At 40.7% G+C, this 21,500-nt stretch overlaps 1 protein-coding gene across 1 annotated transcript in view; it reads right to left on the reverse strand.

The window, feature by feature from the left end:
* The window catches only part of LOC114554354 (serine/threonine-protein kinase 4), a 46,474-nt gene that overhangs the window by 5,957 nt on the left and 19,017 nt on the right, over positions 1 to 21,500 (reverse strand). Inside the window, exon 10 of the mRNA XM_028576146.1 lies at positions 7,002 to 7,147. Coding sequence (XP_028431947.1) covers positions 7,002 to 7,147 — 146 coding nt within the window. The remainder of the gene's footprint in view (positions 1 to 7,001; positions 7,148 to 21,500) is intronic.

The following is a 21,500-nucleotide window of genomic DNA, read 5'->3' on the forward strand; positions in this document are numbered from 1 at the left end:
GGTGGTGGCAACATCATGCTTTGGGGTGCTTTTCAGCCAAAGGGACGGGACAACTCCATCGTATTGAGGGGAGGATGGACGGGGCCATGTATCGTGGAATTCTGGACCGACATGTCCTTCCCTCAGTGAGAGAGCTGAAGATGGGTCGAGGATGGGTGTTTTCAGCACGACAACGACCCTAAGCACACCGCCAAAGCAACAAAAGAGTGGCTGAAGAAGAAGCACATCAAGGTTCTGGAGTGGCCTAGCCAGTCTCCAGACCTGAATCCGATTGAAAATCTTTGGAGGGAGCTTAAAATTCGAGTTGCCAGGCGACAACCTCGGAACCTGAATGATTTGGAGGCTGTCTGCAGGGAGGAGTGGGCCAACATCCCTGCCGAAATGTGCACAAACCTTGTCACCAACTATAAAAACCGTTTGACATCTGTGCTGGCCAATAATGGCTTTTCTACAAAATATTAACATGCTGTTTGTCCAGGGGGTCAAATACTTGTTTTTCCTCATCAGATGGTTATCAATTTTAATAAATTCATATGATGTGATTTTCTGGAATTTTCTTTGGGATTCTGTCTTTCACTGTTAGAATGTACATATGATTAAAATTGTAGATTTTTGCATTCTTTGTAAGTGAGCAAACCTGCAAAATCAGCAAGGGGTCAAATACTTATTTCCCCCACTGTATACTGTACGTTGTTTGCAAAATACTCATTTATAGAATAACAGCAGATTAGGGCTGCAATTCACAATTTATACTATTGATTAATCTTCCAATTATTTTCTCCATTAAATGTTGGGGCTATAAAGTCAAACAGCGGAGGGTCCTTAACATGATCCTGTTTATATCGATCTTAAATAAAAACCATAACAACTAGAGCATTTTTTGCAGCAGAAAGCTAAGGCTTCTGTTTTTCCCCGCACTCTCGTGATGACGCCATCCGGTTAGGTGACTTCCAGTGCAAAATTGTGTGACACCATTCTATTGCAGATTAAAATATCAAAACACCTTTACACTCTGCTCATGACAATGAGCATAGCTCAAAAACATGTACAGCGTTGAAATAATTTATGGAGTGTTACAAAACAGGTTGTTGATCTTTTAGATCAATGTTTAGTGTTATTTAGTAAAACTTGATCAAAAAAATTTATTTTTATATATGACACAATTTCAATCAGTCCTTCCAGTCTTTTTTATGATTGTTGTGGGCAAAAATCCTTGATTACGCTGCACGTTTTCTTAACAAATGCGATGAAATAAGAGGGATATTTATGCAATTTTATGCGATGAAATTGCAGGAACTTGCGAAAACTGTGGTTTAATGAAAAAGAGAGAGAAAAGTGATTCCCCCAGCACACTGCTTTTCGATGATGTTCACGTTGCATAATTGTCTCTTCATAACGTTCGGAAAATGGCTGCTCTTGTGTGAAGTAAACGCAACATTTTTCAACTTTCTGCTAAGATATATTATGTGACTTTTTTTGCAACGAAAATGCGGGGATTATGAAATCATGCAAGCCCCGCATATTTTGCGCGGAAATTGGCAATTTATGCGGCGAAAGTGCGCCGTAATTGAAAAAATGCGGCCCCCGCATAAATATACGGACTTTGGCTGACTATGCATTGAATTATGCAATCGCATTATCGCGTTTTTCTGGAGGGACTGTTCAATACAATAAAACAAAAAAATTATTATTAACACCTTTTTGCTTAGGTTGTACAGATTTTAGGGATATGAAGCATTTGAAGAAAATAAATGACATCACAATAAATAAAAATACCAATGTAGGCACTGGCGGACCATTGTTATTGCAGATTTGAAAGGGTTGAAGGCTTCAAATGTATGTCAAATACAATAGTTATGTCAAAATATATTGAATATTTTATTCACTTCCCAATCACATAGGACAAAAAGAAGTAGCAAATATTCACACTTAAGAAGCTGAAATACTGTATAAATATTGAAGTAATAACAAAATCAACTGTCAATTAATTTGCTCTCAATCAACTAATTGATAAATTGTTTCAGCTCTAAAGTAGATTAAAGCAGCAAGAAGGGGGTGAGAAATGTCTGTTTAAAAAAATATTTTAACATATTTGAAGCTGAAACAATTAATTGGAAATGCCAATTAATTAAACTTGCCAACTTAATACCATCTCCATACCCCCCCAATTATACTAATCTACTCATAAATGTTTAAACATTTGTCTCACACATGATTTAAAGACATCAGATCATAAAACGCCCCGTGTTCATTTAACCAAAACCTAAACAGCCTCTAGTACAGGTTCTGTCAGGATTCCCATGGCGATATGATAAATCAGCCGTCTACTGTAGTGGTTCTCAAGCTTTTTTCAATAATGTTCCCCCTTTGAACAGCTTTTTTAAGCCATGTACCCCCTAACCAGCGAGAGTAATGTTTGGTTGAAAAAAATAATAAAAAATAATAAAAGTCTATAAAAAGAGGAACAACACAGCGATGTCAGCGATAGATTTACTAAACAACAGCCTTGTACCCGGAAAACATTTAAATGCTGATGAAAAAAGGCGAAAGAACTTGGAAAAAGACAGTAGAGAGAAGGAAGTAAGGCAAGAATAGATCGAAAATAGCAACAAAAACTTTGAAAAAAAGAGACACAAACTTCAAAAAAAGCAATAATAACTTTACTAAACAGTAGAAAGGAAGGCAACACTAGGGTGACAAAAGTGACAAAAAAATCGAAAAAGTGACAAAAACTTTAAAAAAAAAGTAAGGAAGAAAGGCAAGAATAGGTCAAAACAAACGACAAATCCTTCAAAGAAAAGGTGACAAACTTCAAAAACAGCCTATAGTAACTATAGCCTTGTAACTGAAAAACATTTTGCACAAAAATCTCATGTACCCCCCACAGTCCTCCAAAGTACCCCTAGGGGTACACGTACCCCCATTTGAGAAACACTGGTCTACTGGATGGACTTCTGAAACCACTGCCAGGAAACCAAACACATCTCTTCTCTAATAAACTTATGTGGCCGATGATGAGTTCATTAACCGTTGATGGTTTGAACCGGCAGCCCTGAATATAATCTTCTGTCGGGATCGAGGTTAATAGAGGACCAACTTCCTGTACGTGTCAGTCAAAACAGGAAGTGTTGCGTATCTTGGCAACAGTCATTCTGAATTACAGGAAACTCAGCAAAGTTGTTCCCCATGCTCCACTAAGTTTACTAAAAATATTTTCCACTGCTTATTTGACTATAATAACTGCGGTAGGGATCTGTTAGATGAGAATACGATCTCCTTAAGATTTATTCCGAGGAGACAGGAAGGCTGGAAACAAAGTCAGGGGGATCGTAAGACGGGAAAAAGGAAAACCAATAAGGGAAGAATAAAAATAGAGGACAGAATGAAGCAAATGAAGGAGATTGGTTGTTCTACGTCTGCTCCTCATAAATAATGTAGGTTAGTGCTTTCCAGTCGTATGTTCTATGATGTGTTGTAACACTGAAGCGTGCTAGTTAAGACAGCTATATAACATTCACACACATCTTATTATGAGAGGGTTGTAAAAAGTCAGCCAACGTGACAATGTTTTTGGATAACATTAACATTATATAAGATAATGATAAGATAACATTAAGAAAAATCACCTGGAAGCCAAATATAAATAGCATACTAGACGGATCTAAAATTAAACCCAGTCAACGTGAAGCTGTCAACAAGCTGCCTCAAAGTCTTAAAGATCCCAGAAGAAATTAGCTTTTAATCCTCACATTTGCAAGTCTAATGGAACAATAAATCTTCCCGAGTGGGATTTGTGTCGTCAAGTGAATCCTGTTTGACTTGACTCTAAATGCTGCAGTAAAGCAATGAGATAGTTGTATTTAACGGTCCCATATCATGCTCATTTTCAGGTTCATACTTGTATTTGGTGTTTCTACTATAACAATAATATGTTTACATGCTTTAATGTTAAAAAAAAACACATTGTTTTTCTCATACTGTTTGTCTGAATATACCTGTATACCTGTCTGAAATGCACATTTTTAGCGCCTGTCTCTTTAAGCCCACCATTCCAGAAAATAAAGATACGGGCTGTGTGCATCTCTCTGTGGATTGAGCATTTTGATGCATGCACAGAACAACCAATAGGAAAGCTCTCTCTCTCGCTCTCTCTGAAATGACCATTTACTTGGTAGTAGCACAAAAGAAAAACTCCCCAAACTGCTGTTGACAGCTGTTGTTGGAGTTTGCTCTATTCAATAAAGATATTTATTGGTCATAAACATCACATTACCTGATCAGGGTAAAACATTTTTCACTGCCCTGTCAACTTTGCTGTAGTTCGAACTTGTTCAAACACATTTCAGGTTTAAGAAAAGGTTTCCCCGCTGTGAGGGTTAGGTCGTCATTACGGGGGGTTGGGGGAATTGCGATAGATCTTTTCCTGTGACATAACTCTTTACCTTTTGAATGACCTGTGATTGGCCATAGTCTCCTGTCACGGCTAGATCATTTAAAGCCTGAAAACAGAGCCAAGGGGAGGTGCAGAGGTCTGGTTTTCACTTCGGCGAAATGAAAAACATGCATTTTGTATCTCTTAAGCTTCTAATATTTAATCAATAACTGATCTTTAAAACGGCAAAGATTGATTTACGAATTTGCATTTTCATACTTTTCCCGTTTAATGTTTGCTGAGTGGGTTTAGCCTTCAAGAGGGGAGAAGGGGAGCGTGTTTTTCGCAACACACGACGTAATGCAAATTTATCTTTTTCTTGATGACATTGTTTTTGTGCCAAAAATCACAATCGCGATCAAAATTCGATCAATTGCACAGTCCTAGTTTGTTGTGTTGTTGTCATTTTGAGCCAGGTTTGAAATAATAATAATTATACATATAGCTTATATGGCAGACCGCATAGATGTACAGTAGCTTTTTCTCCTCTCAGACACTAAAGAACTTTCCATTAACCCAAATCTGTTACCTGACTGCCGTCACTGTGAGACAATCCTCTTACTTTTAATAAATCTGACAGTGTGTCACAGCAATGAGGGAGACTCCTATTGAAGATGATGCTGTGTGTGTGTGTTTGTGACAGCATGCATGTTCACAGTGAAAAGTATTAAAGATCCAGGAGAAGGAAATCGGGTTCATCCAGCGGCTACCTGTCACTGTCTGTTAGTGTAACAACTTCAAATGCACACAGGCAAAGAAGTAAGTCTCAATAGGTACGTGTGTGTGTGTGTGTGTGTGTGTGTCTTCACCGTGATGCACACACAAAGCTTTGTTTCTGTTATAGATGCATACTTAGACAACGACTACATGCCCAAACACCAGGGGACAATTCAACATATCCCGGCATTTAAGCACTACTTCACCACTGCTACATCCCCCAAAATAACTGCAGTAAAAAAATTATTTTGTTCCTTTTAATAACCAAACTATCAAGAAATGGTTATTTGGGAAATAAAAAGGTTCAATGTCCTGATATCCCTTTCTGAAAGAAGAGGCTTCAGTGCCCTCTGAATATCTGAAGCTGAACAGGCAGCCGGGTGTTCTGGTAAGAGAAACCACCTCGTATTTAAAGAAGGTCACATATTTAATATTTAATTCCATCAGCAGCAAGGGCAGCCATTTGTCCTGCTTAAATGTCCTTAAGCAAGACAAACAAGCTCTCCTCCTCCACTCACTGTAATGTGCTTTTCACAGAGGCAACAGCCTGTATCATGGAAAGTGCCAAAGTATTTTGTAAGCAATTTAAAAGCCACGTTAAAAAAACGTAAATATGAACCGGTTGGTTGTTAAAACGTTTGGGACTGTAGACTGGGAATCAGTTTAGAAGCAGCAAAGCTCGTTTTGCCACTGACAGGCTCAGATTAATATTCTAAGTGTCTGACAACATTATGGAAAGGATTTCTAAGAAGGTCGACCTTTCTGTTAAAGGTCCCATGGCATGAAAATTTCATTTTATGAGTTTTTTTTAACATTAATATGCGTTCCCCCAGCCTGCCTATGGTCCCCCAGTGGGTAGAAATGGCGATAGGTGTAAACCGAGCCCTGGATCCTGCTCTGCCTTTGAGAAAATGAAAGCTCAGATGGGCTGACCTGGAATCTTCTCATTATGAGGTCATAAGGAGCAAGGTTACCTCCCTTTACTCTGCTTTGCCCTCCCAGAGAATTTGGCCCACCCATGAGAGAGAGAGAGAGACATCATGGCTTTCAAACGAGCAAAGTGGCAGTTGGTCAAGGCCACACCCCCACCCTCCACCTCCCCCCCCTCCATGTAAATAAACACTAATTTTAGCATAGTAAAATGCACTTCACTCAAAGTCTACAGAAACAAAATAAAACTATGAAAAGCAGTTTGGGGTTGTCTTTCCACTTTTCCAACCATCACAACTCTAGTTTTGGTTGAAATAAACACATAGTTTTCCGCTTTACAGGTTAAAATATGTTGGCTCTATACACGCTAAAAGCATTGGGTTTTTTAAATGGAGTCTGTTGGGTTTAGCGCTTGCAACTTCAGAGCTGTTTCTGGTTAAACAGAAAGGTCTCAAACTGGTTTTAAAAGGTCTATCTCTGTAGGGATCCTTTCCATAATGTTGTCATGGAGGTAACATGCAGACTCCACACAGAAAGGCCCAAACCGTCCGGATGTTGATTTGAAAAGGCATGGCCTTTCTATACATTTTATCGTTATGTTTTTTGTTAGTTAATCAAAAATCCAACTGCTAATAAAGACAGGAGTACCATTCCTATGATGTGCGTTCACGGCAATGACGATAACGTAAATTGCTGGTGGAGTTGTTTGCATCAGAATGCAAAACTGGTTCAATGACATGACCTTTACTTCACAGTGACACACACACACACACACACACACACACACACACACACACACACACACACACACACACACACACACACACACACACACACACACACACACACACACACACACACACACACACACACACACACACACACACACACACACACACACACACACCTTCTTGTAACTCACCACTTCAAAGTCTCCTTCACCGGGCAGTTTGCGGTTGTCTGCGTTGTTTTGTCCTCCTCCGTCATTGTGACTGTTGGCCTCCTTCTCTTTCTGCTCAAAGTACTCGAGGAAGGACGGCTTGGCCGGCTGCATCGTCTCGTCTCTCCCTGCGAGACACACAATCAACATTTACTTCACGACAGCAGGCGCACAGGAATCTGTCTTGGTGAGAACGGAGCTGAACCGTGTTTGTAGTACATGAGTTCACAGAAACACACGCTAGGAACTCACAGTGGATGATATGTAATTCATTATAAACTCAGCAAAAAAAAGAAACGCCCCCTTTTCAGGACACTGTACTTTAAAGATACTTTTGTGAAAATCTAAATAACTTCAGAGATCTTCATTGAAAAGGGTTTAAAAAATGTTTTCCATGCTTAAAGGCAGTAGGCAATTAAGGTCACAGTTAGAAGAAAATTAGGAAAGTAAAGAGACCTTTCTACTGACTCTGCCCAGCGTCCCTGCTAATCTGTGTGAACGTGCCTTAGGCATGGTGCCAGGAGGCATGAGGACAGCAGATGTGGCCAGGGCAAATACATTGCAATGTCCCTACTGTGAGACACCTAAGACAGCGCTTACAGGGAGACAGGAAGCACAGCTGATTGTCCTCGCAGTGGCAGACCACGAGTAACAACACCTGCATAGGATCGGTACATCCGAATATCACACCTGGTGCAGGATGGCAACAACAACCGCAAGAACTGGCCAGTCTGATTCAGTCCATGAGGAGGAGAGGCAGTGCAGTACTTAATGCAGCTGGTGGCCACACCAGACGCTTAGGGCTACTTTGGATTTTGACGCCCTCTTTGTTAAGGGACGCATTATTCCATTTCTGTTAGTCACATGTCTGTGAAAATTGTTTAGTTTATGGCTTAGTTGTTAAATCTTATAATGTTCATGCTAATATTTGCATATGTGAATTTTGCTTAAAATATAAAGGCAGCTGAAAGTGACAGGGCGTTTCTTTTTTTGCTGAGTACATATATCAAGTTTCAGAGTCAACACACAGTGATTCAGTACGTTTACATGCACACCAATATTCCACTATTATTCAGAATATGACAATATTTGATACAGGTCATGTAAACAGCATATTCAGGCTGGATATTCCGAATAAGGCCTTTTTCCAAATATAGCATTTTCCGATTAATGTGGGTTATGCCGGTATTATTTGGGTTTTAGAGGCATTCTTTGGACATGTATACAGCGCGTTTGGAATATGCGTTTCAATCGGGGGTTTTACCGCAGTTTACGGCCTCTTGCCTGTTTACAGCTTATGGTCAGCTTTGTGCGTTGCTATGGTTGCTGTTAACATAATGTAATAGCACAGGTACTATGAAGTAAATTGCACCTCTTTATTATCATAAAACATTGTATTTTTTTTTAAATGAACATAAAATTGGCAAAACCATCAACAGGTATACCCCTTGGGACCTTAGCTAATGTTAGCAATTAATTGAGGTTAAACAAAGAAAACGGAGATTATTTAAAAACTACTGCCATTAGACAATTCTGTAATAATTTTTTGTAGCCTATATTAGAGTTAAAAAGATTTGTGAAATATTTCCGTTTACATCATTTACATGTAGGGATGTCACGAGAACCGATACTTTGGTACCAAGTTGAAATTCAAAAAATCTGTGGTGCTTGTTTAAAGCCTGAAAACCAAACCAACCAACTAGGGGATGAATTGTGACAATAAAACATTTCATTCGTCAGATTACGGAGAAAAACAAACAAACTTAAATTGCTCATCACTTCAGCTTTGCACAAAGAGGAGGGACAGTCCATTAAATATATGGGGGATTTCTTTTGTGTGCGTTCATTGTGAATTATTTCTAGGCTTGAGTACTTGTTATATTTACAGATGACGTTTAATTGAATATATAATACACAGGAGGGAAGCCAGGCTTCCGGACGAGTCCAGAAGACTGACGTTCTCTCCAGATTACATGTAAATCACGCTCTCCGTGACCCCCTCCCCTCCCACCACGCCAAAAAAAGTGACAAAAGTTGAATCTGAAGAAAAAGACGGTAACATGAGACTCTTTTTGGTGTCCCCAAAAAGGATTCTTAAAGGAAATTTTGGAATCCGTGTTTAAATTCAACTGTAAGAAACTTCCTTCAACCAAAAGATGTGGGTGAATACACAAATTATAGTAGGTGTTCATCCTGCTTTAAGGCACTGACACACCAACCCGATTATCGGCCATCGTTGGACAGTCTGGCGAGGTCGGTGACTCGAGTCTGTTGGCTGTGTTCCGTGCCGTAGTCAGTCGGGAGGAGCAGTCGGCCTTCATTTGGGCCGATTTGACTTGTTGAATCGGCCAGTGGGCAGTCGGACTCAATGACCAATCTGATTGGTGGAGTGCTAGCCCTTGACCAGCGAATCGGTGCACGAGAAAACCGGAGAGCCCGAGAGCTGACAACGCCAGTATCTTCTTATTACTAGCCATAGGGTTTTCTTCCGTTCAGCGAGAAATGACAACAACAATCCTTCCTGACTACTATCAACACTCTCTGATGAAAACAATGACTGACGACAGCGTGCTCTGTGTTTTCTAGGTCTAGAATCATTTCCGGTTTTCAGTTTTTGGGTGCCGCCTGCTGTTATGGAGACGCATTACGTCTCATGCAGGCGCAGAATGTACGGCGTCGCTTCGGTGTGTTCCAAGGCATTTTTTTGACCAACTCAGGGAGACGGGAGCCGACTGATCAGTCCGACTGCCTTTTCTGCCGACGGTCAGCTGTCGGGTTGGTGTGTCAGAGCCTCTAAGTGTCCCAGAATCCTCAACATTTAGATGATGCTTACTGCACTCCAACCTGAGCATGAACCGGCAAACATAAAGAGAATTTCCCTTCCAGGATCAGTGACGTGTTGCATTATTAAAGCGGCAATAAGTGCGGAACAACATTACCATAATATGTCCGCATTAAATCAATTACGTTGTTGATCAATACGGGTGAGTCACTTGACTAGGTGCTGAGAAATGAGACTTTTAAAACTCAGTTGCAATGGAAAAAGAAAAAAGACGATAGAGGATTCAACATATCCCTGATCTATAAAACATAAAAGACACAGAGGGGGAGAGACGACGTTAACAGCCGGGTGTGGCTGGCAGCTTCATCTTTAATCTTACTAAATGAATAAAATACAGCCTCAGTCAAAAATTGGGACACATTTTTAAAAATGTATAATGTCCTTTCAGCAATTTCTTTATGACCAACAACCATTATAATATAATATAATATAATGAGTCATCTGATTAAATTCACAAGTGTTCTATAAGTACAGTTTGTCCAGCATGTCTCTCTCAGCAGAAACCTCATTCTTAATGACATTTTAATTCTTAAAACTTCACCTCTATTTATAATCCATAATAAATTCTAAAAAGGGGATTCAAAAGCATCAAACTCTCCCAAAAAATGTTAAAAAGTGAATCAGTACAACGGGAGGGGAGGTACAGATGCAGGACAATTTGCGCTCTCTGAAAATGAAACTGGTTCAACTCTAAACTACAGAAATACAACTTATAGTTAGTAACTTGTGGTCAAGTTCTCTATGAAATGAAAGCATTTTAAATGTGAAAACAAAATTTTTTTGTTAAATAGAAAGAAGATAGCTGACTGTGGTGGTGTTTTTGTGTGTAAATTAGTTAAAATCTTAGATGATTAACGCTGAGGATGTTTTTGAAAAGCACATCAAAGAAGAATCTTCAAAACCTTATCACCAAACTGCACCAGACAATAAAACTAAAATAAAGAGTAAAGTTAAAAGAACATTTGTGCTTGTACGTATGAAGATAATGAATAGGAGGATATACTGTCTGTGTGAAAGAAACAGCGTGAACCTGTTGCATGGAAAAGCCCACAGCTGTAGAAACAGTTACTGTGCGAAGTTACTGAGGCTACATTCACACTACTATGTATCTCTTTTGCTACGTGTAGGGCTGGGCGATGAATCGATTAACTACAATGTGTAGTCAACGTCAATTTGTTTAAATGAAAAATCGGTTTTCTCCTTAACATTCGCCGACGCTCCCCTCTGGGCTCCCGTTTGCCATAGAGATACACAAACAACATGGCAGCAACAGGCACTAACTAACTGAAACTAGTCGTTTCATTACTTACTTAACCGTAATCTCCGGCGAAATGACCGGCAGCTCGTGGTACTCTGTCCCCGGCTGACAGTCACCTATTTTCAGATAACTGAACCACCAACTAAAGCCTGACCTGACGGAGCACCAGATCCGGTATTGAAGAATTCCGTTGCGGCTCAACACATCTACAGCCGTATAAATGCCGCTGATACGACCGAGCTGTGATGGAGGTCTGTAGCGGCTTAAACAACAAGCAATCGGCGCTCTGTAGCACGTTTTACTGCTAGTTAATATGAAGGAGACATGAGACCATGGGATGTTAATGTACGTTACTCAGCAACAGGTGAAAATAGGGGCAAGGTTGCGCGACTGAAGTAAAAATGATTTGAATTTTTAGCGATGAACGAGAAGTGAATTACTTGTATGTGTGAAAACAGCTTTGTCTCGCGCGTCCGTTTTGTTGTTGAATATATAGCATAATTATATAACTGTGTCATTCTTTCAGGGGAGGCGGGTGTAAAATCTTCACAATCATTCCCCCAAAAGAACAGAGCACTTGTTGCACGAACTAAGTATTCTTTAAAACTTGCCATTTTATTCAGCTCAAACGTTGTTGTAGTTTCCCAAAACAAAGAGATGTTAAGAACGGCAACACAGAGAAAGTGGAAGGTGAGAGCCAAAGCCTGATGTTCTATCAAGGCTCTATCCTGAAAATGTACTTCCCGTTAATCCAGACTATTTGCTACCAGGCTGGGCAACCAGGAGGCGCGCCCCCGCCTGCCTCTATCTGGTCAGACCTGTGAGCCATGTGTTGAACTTGTGAGAGACAGATTTACACCGTGTGTATTCGCAGCTTGTTAATGATGATTAATGCAGAGACACTAAGTTGTTGGCTCGCTTCAGCAAACATGTCATCGCTGATCTCACTTGTGGTTGTGTGGTTTGTTTTCATTCAGGCACAAAATCAATTCAAAAGTCCAGTAAAAGAATTAATGGCTGTTTATTTTCCATTTCTGCTGCCAGGTGCCTCTGCAGTGGACTGAGTGGACCTTTGAGAAGTTATTGTTTAAGGAAACCAGCCGCAGCTTTCCCAATATGGAGAGTTTTTCAGCATAATCAGATGAAAGGTCAGACCAAATCCATCATCTCTTTGATTCTCGTTTGGTATCTGGTGTTGTTGAGCAATTATCTGACTGGTCAAAGACTCTTTCCAACTGTGCTTCACATTCCTATAAACTGTGACCCGCTGTGCTTTGTTGGTTGCTATGCCAACCCCATGTGGAGGCAAGGAAGCTAGTGAGCAGCTCCATTTTCGTATTTCTGCATGTATACATTCATGTTGTGCAAGTGTACTCATTACGGTGAAGATAAGTATCAAAACGGTGTCAATGTCACGCATCTTGAAGAGGAAAGGAAAGCCCACAAAGTTATCAAAGTGAGAAAATGTGCACAGGTTGGTTGGGTACCGACACTCTGTGCCAATATGGCTCAAGTTGCTCAAAGACCGGTATCTACGGGACCAAATGACAATGCAGATTCCGGTGTCTTATTTTGGTGCCACTGAAAAGCCTGCGCTGCCCTCCGAAACGGACGTAACAGGCAACGGACGCATCACTGCAGGTGATGCTAGATAAGACTACACTTGGCAGCTTGTGCGCTAAGATGTGTAAATTATGTATATATTGCTTCCCTTTATTGTTTTTATTGTTTATATTTATTATGCACTGGCCGAAGAAGCACTGCAATTTCATTGTATACCTAATGAGCAATGACAATAAAGATGCTTATCTTATCTTTACGCTAGACTACCGTTAGTGGCCGGCTTGAACCCAGTTAAAATGCTGACAGCTAAACAGTTTAACATGTGGCTGTATTTCACTGGTAAGGATTCCAACACCAGGACATACAACAGTCTGCAGCTAAAGACACAGAGGAGACAAGCTACACTTTGAGACACCGTGGGCACTGCCGGTTTCGGAGTAGTCGGAGAAACAACCCCCGCCAGGACTTCAAGGTGCGTTCAACTCGCAACTCGTGAGCTCATGACACATTCAAGTGCAGCTCGAGAAACTTTTTCGCTTTACTGTTGTAAAGCAGTGGTTACCAAGCTTATTGGTCTGATGTCCCCCCAAGCCCTGTCAGATAAACTCATGTACCCATTCCTCGATTGCTAATGTTTGTTCTAAATCTATAACACTATTCATTATATAAAAGTGGATAGTGTTATTTATTCATGTAAAAAACTGTTAATATTAAGGTTGGTTTGGCCAGCTACTACTACTTGGAGTGAAGCTGAATGTTTCAACCATATAGCCATTAATGTTACTCTAAGCCATTACTTTTAGCTAACTATTTTAACAGTCAGATTTTTATTTAAACTTTTAGCTACTTTTTCCAATTTCTACATTCAAACGGTATAGTCATTACTTTTAGCTACATATTTCTACCATTTAGTAATTACTTTTAGCTAAACTTCTGTGCTCGCTTTTTTTTTTACGTACTTTTTATCTATGCAATGTTGTCCAGAGAGTATTGGTTGTAAAGCACTTTGTGTCAACTTATAAGGTTTTAAATTGTTCTATAGGAATAAAGTTGACTTGACTTGACTAACTAGCTTTCACACACTTAGATAACACTAACATGTAGTGGTCAGGTGTTACAGTTGACATCATGTTAATATATGGATATATTCTTCCAATAAAATCATAATTTCTGTATTTTTTCAAATTAGTTGAGCTACTCCATCTTTCCACATACCCCCATCTTTCCACATACCTCCTGGCAACTGCAGAAGTACCCCTGGGGTACAAGTTCCCCTGGTTGGGAATCACTGTTGTAAAGTACCCTTCTGCCATCTAGTGGTTCTTTTTGATGTTTAACAGCAACTGACTGGTGAAATAAGTTATTTTTATTGCATTATGTCGCCAACTGTCGTTTTGTTCATTTGTTTAAGCATCGGTTTAGGCACCATTTTAAAAAGTATCCTTTTAGCCCCTGTTATCGGTTAAAGTGATGGTTCGGAGTAATTTCACCCTAGGGTCCTTTGCACCATGACCTCGAGCCAAACACCCCCGCAGAAGCTTTTTTCACCTGGGTCTAACATTGGGAGAGTTAGCGTAGTAGCATTATCAGCTGAATAGCTTAGCGCAGGGGCTAATGGACCCACATTTGTATCTGGTAAATGACCCCACTAATAATGCCCGAAATGATACCAACGCCTACAGTAGTACATATAGGTTATGTACTCAATAAAACGATGGATTGGAAAGTTTGTAAGTACACCAGAAGTTTATGAACACTTGCCTGCTGGCTTCTGCTCTCTGCTGTTGTTGCTGCCTCGCTAACTCTCCCAATGTTAGACCCAGGTGAAAAAAGCTTCTGGGGGCGTGTTTGGCTCGAGGTCATGGTGCAAAGAACCCTAAGGTGAAATTACTCCAAACCATCACTTTAAAACCCAAACGATACCCAACCCTACACATAATGATTGTTCATTGAAGATCTTCACAATTATACAGTTCCTGAGGAAGGAAAGTTGCCGCTTTCTTCTTTCCTTTAGCTAAAATTTCGGTTAAGTAACTCAAGTAAAGAAGTGTTGATCCAGCTTCTGTTCAAACAGGCTTCTTCTAAAAACCAAACAGCCACAACATGTGTATTTAAATATGCTCATGCAGGACGTGACGGTTTAAAACACAATTTATCTCTCTAAATTTTGGCCTGAAACATGGCTGAGAACAAGAAGTTGAGGACTTTGACAAACACAAAGAGCCACTTGATCTATTTGACCTGACATTGTACTTGTACAAATGTTAATGTAGTAGAGTTTAAATGTTTTATAAAGACCCACCAGGCACATTTTAAGAAGTAAAAACTGACTTTAAACACGTTCTCATCCACAACATCCACATTTGGTCTGACAGTCCATGTTTTGATGATTAATGTCTATAATGTAAATATGTCTACTTGATGAATACTGAGACTGCGGAGTGAACTAGATGAGAAAAATGAGATATAGAAAGAAAAAAAAAAAAAAAAAGAAGTTGCTTGAAAACTTCGACATGACCTTTTCTCTCCGCCTGCAAGTGAATATTCTAGTTTTTCTTGCTGCGTTTCTTTGATCAGTAGAGACAGAAAGAGAGAAAGACAAGGGGAGCTGAATGATGCTTCAGAAGTCACAAGGTTGTTTTGAATTTGTGTATTGATTTATCAGCCGAACCACCGCCGCACCCATTCGCCTTTTTCATAATGAAATCATCTCGTTCAGCTCCTTTTTTCCACATTCTGAGAGCAGATGTTTGGGATTGCATGATGAGGAAAAAAGAGAAGTCTTTTTACTGGAAGCAACATTAACTAAATATGTTATTCCAATTGGACGATTAGTTATAGGGGTGGAAAAACGTTTTTCTGTGCGCATGCAAAGTAGGTAGGGCTGGGACGATATGCTTTAGTCCCGATTCGATTCTTTCACCATACATGGGTGCCGATTTGATTTGTATTGCGATTTTCATTTATTGCGATTAGATAGTATTGAGTAAGCAAATTGTTTTATAAAAAGAATGCACATCACATTTATTTTATGTGTATAGAAGTACATAACTGCTTCCAGTCTGTTTAGCTGGAAACACGATGACATGATGAAGTTGCCGTCGGCGGTACTGTATAAACAGAAAATATTGAGGTGAATCGTTGGCGAAAAAACTAATAAATAAATATTGATTCTAGGGAAAATAATCAATCTTGAAAATCGCCGCAAAATAAAATCATTTTTTCCACACTCTACCCCTACTTTTTTGTGTACTTTTTTTAACGCTGGCAGTCAGATCTGACCGACATACATACACCCCAGCAACATTTTCTTTTTTAGGACAGTTCAAACATAAGGGAAACATTGATGTTATATAATGTTATTTGAGCTGAATTTCAAATTGTACATGATCAGATTAATCCTACATTGAAAACTTCTGCAAACCTCTAAAACATGTATTCATTCAATTTATTAAAGTCTAAAAATGAGATATGGAAACGTGTCATGCAGTCCCAAACATCTGCTGTCAGAATGTGGAAAAAAGGAGCTGAACGAGATGATTTCATTATGAAAAAGGCGAATGGGTGCGGCGGTGGCTCGGCTGATAAATCAATACACAAACTCAAAACAACCTTGTGATTTTTGGAAGTATCATTCAGCTCCCCTCGTCTTTCTCGCTTTCTGTCTCTACTGATCAAACAAACGCACACTATGAAAGGCAGTCTGACTGCCCGATAACAAAAAGACAATAAAGAAATAAAATAAGCGAGAACTAATAAATGTTTTCGGCCATTTCTGTTTGTCACCCGCCGAAAAGCCCATTACATTGTTTTCTCTGCTCCGACACTGAGCTTCTCTCCTCTCTACTAATCACATCAGCAGTCAACGCACAGCCATCACATCGCCCTGGGGAGCGGACGTGTTTACTTTGAATTAAGAAGTATAAAAGTTTCTCGGTGGAACTTTCCAGGTTGAAAATGAAGATGATTTCGATTGAGCGAATCAGATCAAAGCTTTTTTTCACAGAGTGATTTAACGCTGTGTAATGACGCTCGTTAAAGAGTGTTCAGAGAAAAACGGATATACTGTTTCTAGTTTGGTCCCGGCCTCAGTAGGATTAAAGTCTAACTCCAGCAGCGTTATTGCTTTACTCTGCCCACAGAATCACACAAGTGCAGCAGCCTCTAAACCGGGCTGAACATGAACCAGGAAAGTAAAAGGTTCTACACAGTTTAAACTAGAAAAAAGAGCTAAGCAGGTACATGGAGCGGTTAGATCTTTTTTTAACTAGAACCCTTACAAACAGGGTCATAGAAAATTCACTTCTGCATTCATGTCGAGTGTGCAAAGTTCCCTTTGCTTTTTGTACTTCTAAGTTACTATATAAGGACATGTACGGTAAAGACAGCGTTATGTCTCAACAGAACAGAGTGATCCGTGCGTAGTGCACAGGTTTCTTCTTTTAGAGAAGAAAGTTCGGACTGGGGCGAATCAAATCGTCGTTCCGTACGTGAGCAAAGTGTTTTTCCAAGGCCGAGTCTACCAGAGTACCAGAGTAGCCAGCCGGCGTCTCCTCCATAGTTGTCGTGGCTTCCATAGCAGAAGACGGCATTTTAGTGGAGTTTTTGGTCTCACACGGCATTGGCTGGGTTAGCCTTTTAGAACCAGTTCCAAAAGAGCAGCCAGAAAGCTAAAAAAAATCGAAGATTAGGGGCATGAAAAAGTATTTATTTCAACAAGAAGAAGGTCGGGAGGTTTGCATACGAGAATCACTATGCGGTCATTGTGCCCATTTAAAGATTAGAGAACATTGTCGTGACTCAGAGAGATGGAAAAGTCAATTTAAATAACTCATTTAAAGCAACATGATGGTTCTATCTCAATGCATCTCAAACAACAAATGGAAAATCTGAATGACTCACACTTCAGACCGCAAGCTGCTGTTCAAACAGTTTGTGGGAGACACAGGGTCATAACGGCTTATAACTGCATCTACATTTTGTCTTTTGCCGCTGTTTGATGTGTCTGTGTCTGGAGACAGCAAGAGCCGAAGAACAAACTACATGATCTCAAAGTCTATAAATATATGATAAGCTTAGCTGATTTAAATGTCTGAACTGATATCTTAAAACTGCATAATACTTCTCTCATTAACAGACTTCAAAATAGATCAGATTTACTTTTTGACATATCAAATCATACTGACTCGCAATTTCGAAGAGAAGCAGCTGCTGGCAGAGTCACAGTATGAAATCTATCTGACTCGGCAAAGAACGAGATCTCGTCAAAACTTCTGTGACAACAGTCTGACAAAACTTCACCAATCAGATTTGTCTTCAACCTTCAGCTCGGTTTCTAAATTTATTCTAGCGTAACTAAATAAACAACTCTTGGTTGTGAATTCCGCTGTACATACCGTTGTAGCATTGAACATCAGCACACAATAGTGGCTCAATAAAGAATTTTACAGACATTAACGGTAGGTGTAGCGGTTTCTCTAAATCACACACATGTATATTTTTAATTTTCTTTTATCAGGATTTTATGTTGATAAGGCTGCTTACCCATATTACGACCACTATTATGATGTGCTGTACAATGGGAAGTGTGCAATTTTGTTGGCTAGTGGCAGGCTCTGTATGCAACATGAGCATCCAGATTGATACACAGCCTGTGTACTGTGTGTGTGTGCATGCAGTATGTTGTGTTGAATTCTCTAAACAGCAGATACTGTTCATTTGACCAAGACAAATTTCCCACGGGAAAATCTTAAAAGGTGCTCTAAGCGATGTCACGCGTTTTTTAGGCTACAACATTTTTTGTCACATACAGCAAACATCAACTCACTATCCGCGAGCTGCCTGTCCCCTGAACACACTGTAGACAGCCCAGGCTCCACAAATGCCAACCTGCACCACACAACAGTCTTCCAGCGATCCAGCCAATAACCGACAACAAGGTTTTGCCCACGCCATAAAAGACATGCATGCTAGGTAACTCCGGGCCAATGCCTTGGACAAAGGTACTTAATCCCCAGGTGTCGGACTATGGCTGCCTACTGCCACTAAATAGTCAGGATGGGTTAAATGCAGACAATACAATCCTCTTCTATGTAAAATGTACTTGGCAAACAAGAATTTCCTTTTTTTCCTAAGACAACGAGAGAGGAGTGCGACAGAGAGGTTTCTAGGGAGTGAGGCTCAGTGGCTAATCAGCGTAAATTAAAAGGCTTTTTCTTTTCCAGGACCATTAGGGAGGATCAATACCTGATCTAATAGCGTATCTCGATCCTCAAGGACCCCCCTTCAGCATCAGACTGTGGTCATTAGTGTGTGACACAAACACACACACACACACACACACACACACACACACACACACACACACACACACACACACACACACACACACACACACACACACACACACACACAGAAATTATAAACTCTAAATGTTCCTGTGTTAATGTGGTTTGAACTGCCAGGAGTGGAAATCCATTCTAACTTAATAGTAGGACATCAGACAGGAGACTGCATCCCAATGTGTCCCAAACTTATGACCAGTGTGTCTGTGTCAGAGATTTATTAGTAGTCACTAGCTGTGTTTTTCAGTTCAACTGTCAAGCAAATATTAGTGTCAGAACATGTGAAAACTTATCTATCTTTTCTATTGTTATGCCCCATAATAACACAGCACATTCATTTTAAGTGAAAACCTTCTTCCCAATAAACCTGATTCAGACTGAGTGTTTTCAGGGAGGGAAATGAGCCCACTCACCATCCAAAACGCTGCCAACTCCTGCCTGTTGATGCTACGAGCCTCCCGTGGCTTAAACATAAATGTCACTTCTCTGTGGTGTGTGGAGTTTAATATCGTGACATAAACTTCCACAGTAGCAACAAAGCATTACCGGAGTCACACAGAGCAAAACGCAAAATACACACACATCCAAACTGTGTGTGCTGTAGAGTCTTGTTGGGGTTCATTCTCTGTGTATAAAAACAAACCCATAAAACACACCCACTGACTGCCAGAGCCGATAAACAGAGTCCAAATCTTGAGACGGCCTTCCAAAAGCACTCAATACATCCAACGCTTACGACTCCCACACTGCAACAAGACTCCGAGCAACACTAACACATCCCTCGATAAATGACAGCAGAAAAAGGAAAGTGGGATCCTGAAATACGCATTTTTATTTATTTATTTTTTTACACAAGTTGTTCCTCACTTAGGCCCTCAGGACTAACCTGACTCCGCCAGATGGATTGCTTCGCATTTGCTCGGCATATCCATCTGGGAACTTTCCGTTGGAGAACTTTTGGGAAGGGCCGAAAATACTGGTCAGCTGATTGGATGAACCATCTGTTTATCCCCACCTATGTTGGTGATAGACGGGCCAAATCAACCAATCAGCCTCCAGTGCCGTTTTTTTGCTCTTCTTTCAATGAAGGAATACTTTCTAATTTGGATACGCTCATCTCATGCGTGGAAGCTGCCATGTTGTTTAGACTGAACGGTCGTTTCTTGTTGTGTCACACCTAAACCCGCCTCAAAACCAACACCGATTGGTCGGTCGTTTGGCGGACAGCTCAAAATTTTCTCTATCTCAAGATGCCAGACTAATCTGCGAGAAGAAAACTGGAGCTTGCGAGATCAGGACAGTCTCACAAGGCTACCTCAGGACCACAGCTGGCTCAGTGTTTGTCCGGGTAGTTACAGGGATCACATCTGCCTGTCCTCCCAAGGTTTTCTGTATCAACCACGTGCTGTAACCCGTATTTTCCACCGGGCGCGTCTTCGCTGCGCTCGGGAGGCGCATCGCCCCCCCCGCGAGCAATCACGGCCATTCAAGTCAATGATTGATATCCCACCACCCGCGCCACGGCGCGTCCCAGAAGCGGCTCTCCACTCCGCTAAAGACACGCGGCAGGTCTACTTTCATGCAAGCCGCGGGGCATTCGGACAGCCGGGCAGGAAGTGAAACAGCGAGGGCATCCAGTCAATTTACTAAAATACACACATTGGATATGAAAGAGATTCTCAGAGAACTGATGCTGTAAATTGTAAACGCATTCTAAAACTTGAAGTGCTCATATTATGCTCAATTTTAGGTTCATAATTTTATTTAGAGGTTGTACCAGGAGAGGTTTACATGGTTTAATTTTCAAAAAAACACCATATATTTGTTGTACTGTACATTGCTGCGGCTCCTCTTACCCTTTACCCTGTGTGTTGAGCTCTCCGTTTTAGCTACAGTGAGACATCTCACTTCTGTTCCATCTTTGTTGGGAGTCGCACATGCACAGTACCTCGGTAAGGACTACTAGCCAGTCAGAGTATGAGGACGTGCCACGCTAGCAACTAGGCGAGCATTATAACGTGTGTTACAAAGTGACCACGTTCGTCCCTGAAGTAAAGGCTGGACTACAATAGAGCTGTTTGGAGCAGTTTGTGAACAGTGTTTTCTGTTGGAGATGGTAAGTCCGTCTGGGGTGGACTTTTGGCTTTTTCACTTTGTTCACCTATAATGTGCACAAAAAAGATATAGAACACAATAAAAGGAAAGGGAAAAAGCCCAAAAGCATAATATGAGCACTTTAAATGTAGTTGTGTGGATGTAGCCTGAGTCCCATTTGGGGAAGAAGAACATCCCTCTTTAGCGAGCACACGCGCGCACACACACACGTGCGCACACACACACACACGCACACACACACGCGCGCACACACGCGCGCACACACGCGCGCACACACGCTCGCGCACACACGCGCGCACACACACACACACACACAGTGATGGTCACACTGCGCCCTCTGGTGGATACAAAAAGAAACT

The sequence above is a fragment of the Perca flavescens genome, chromosome 4 (assembly GCF_004354835.1).
Source record: "Perca flavescens isolate YP-PL-M2 chromosome 4, PFLA_1.0, whole genome shotgun sequence".
NCBI lineage: Eukaryota > Metazoa > Chordata > Actinopteri > Perciformes > Percidae > Perca > Perca flavescens.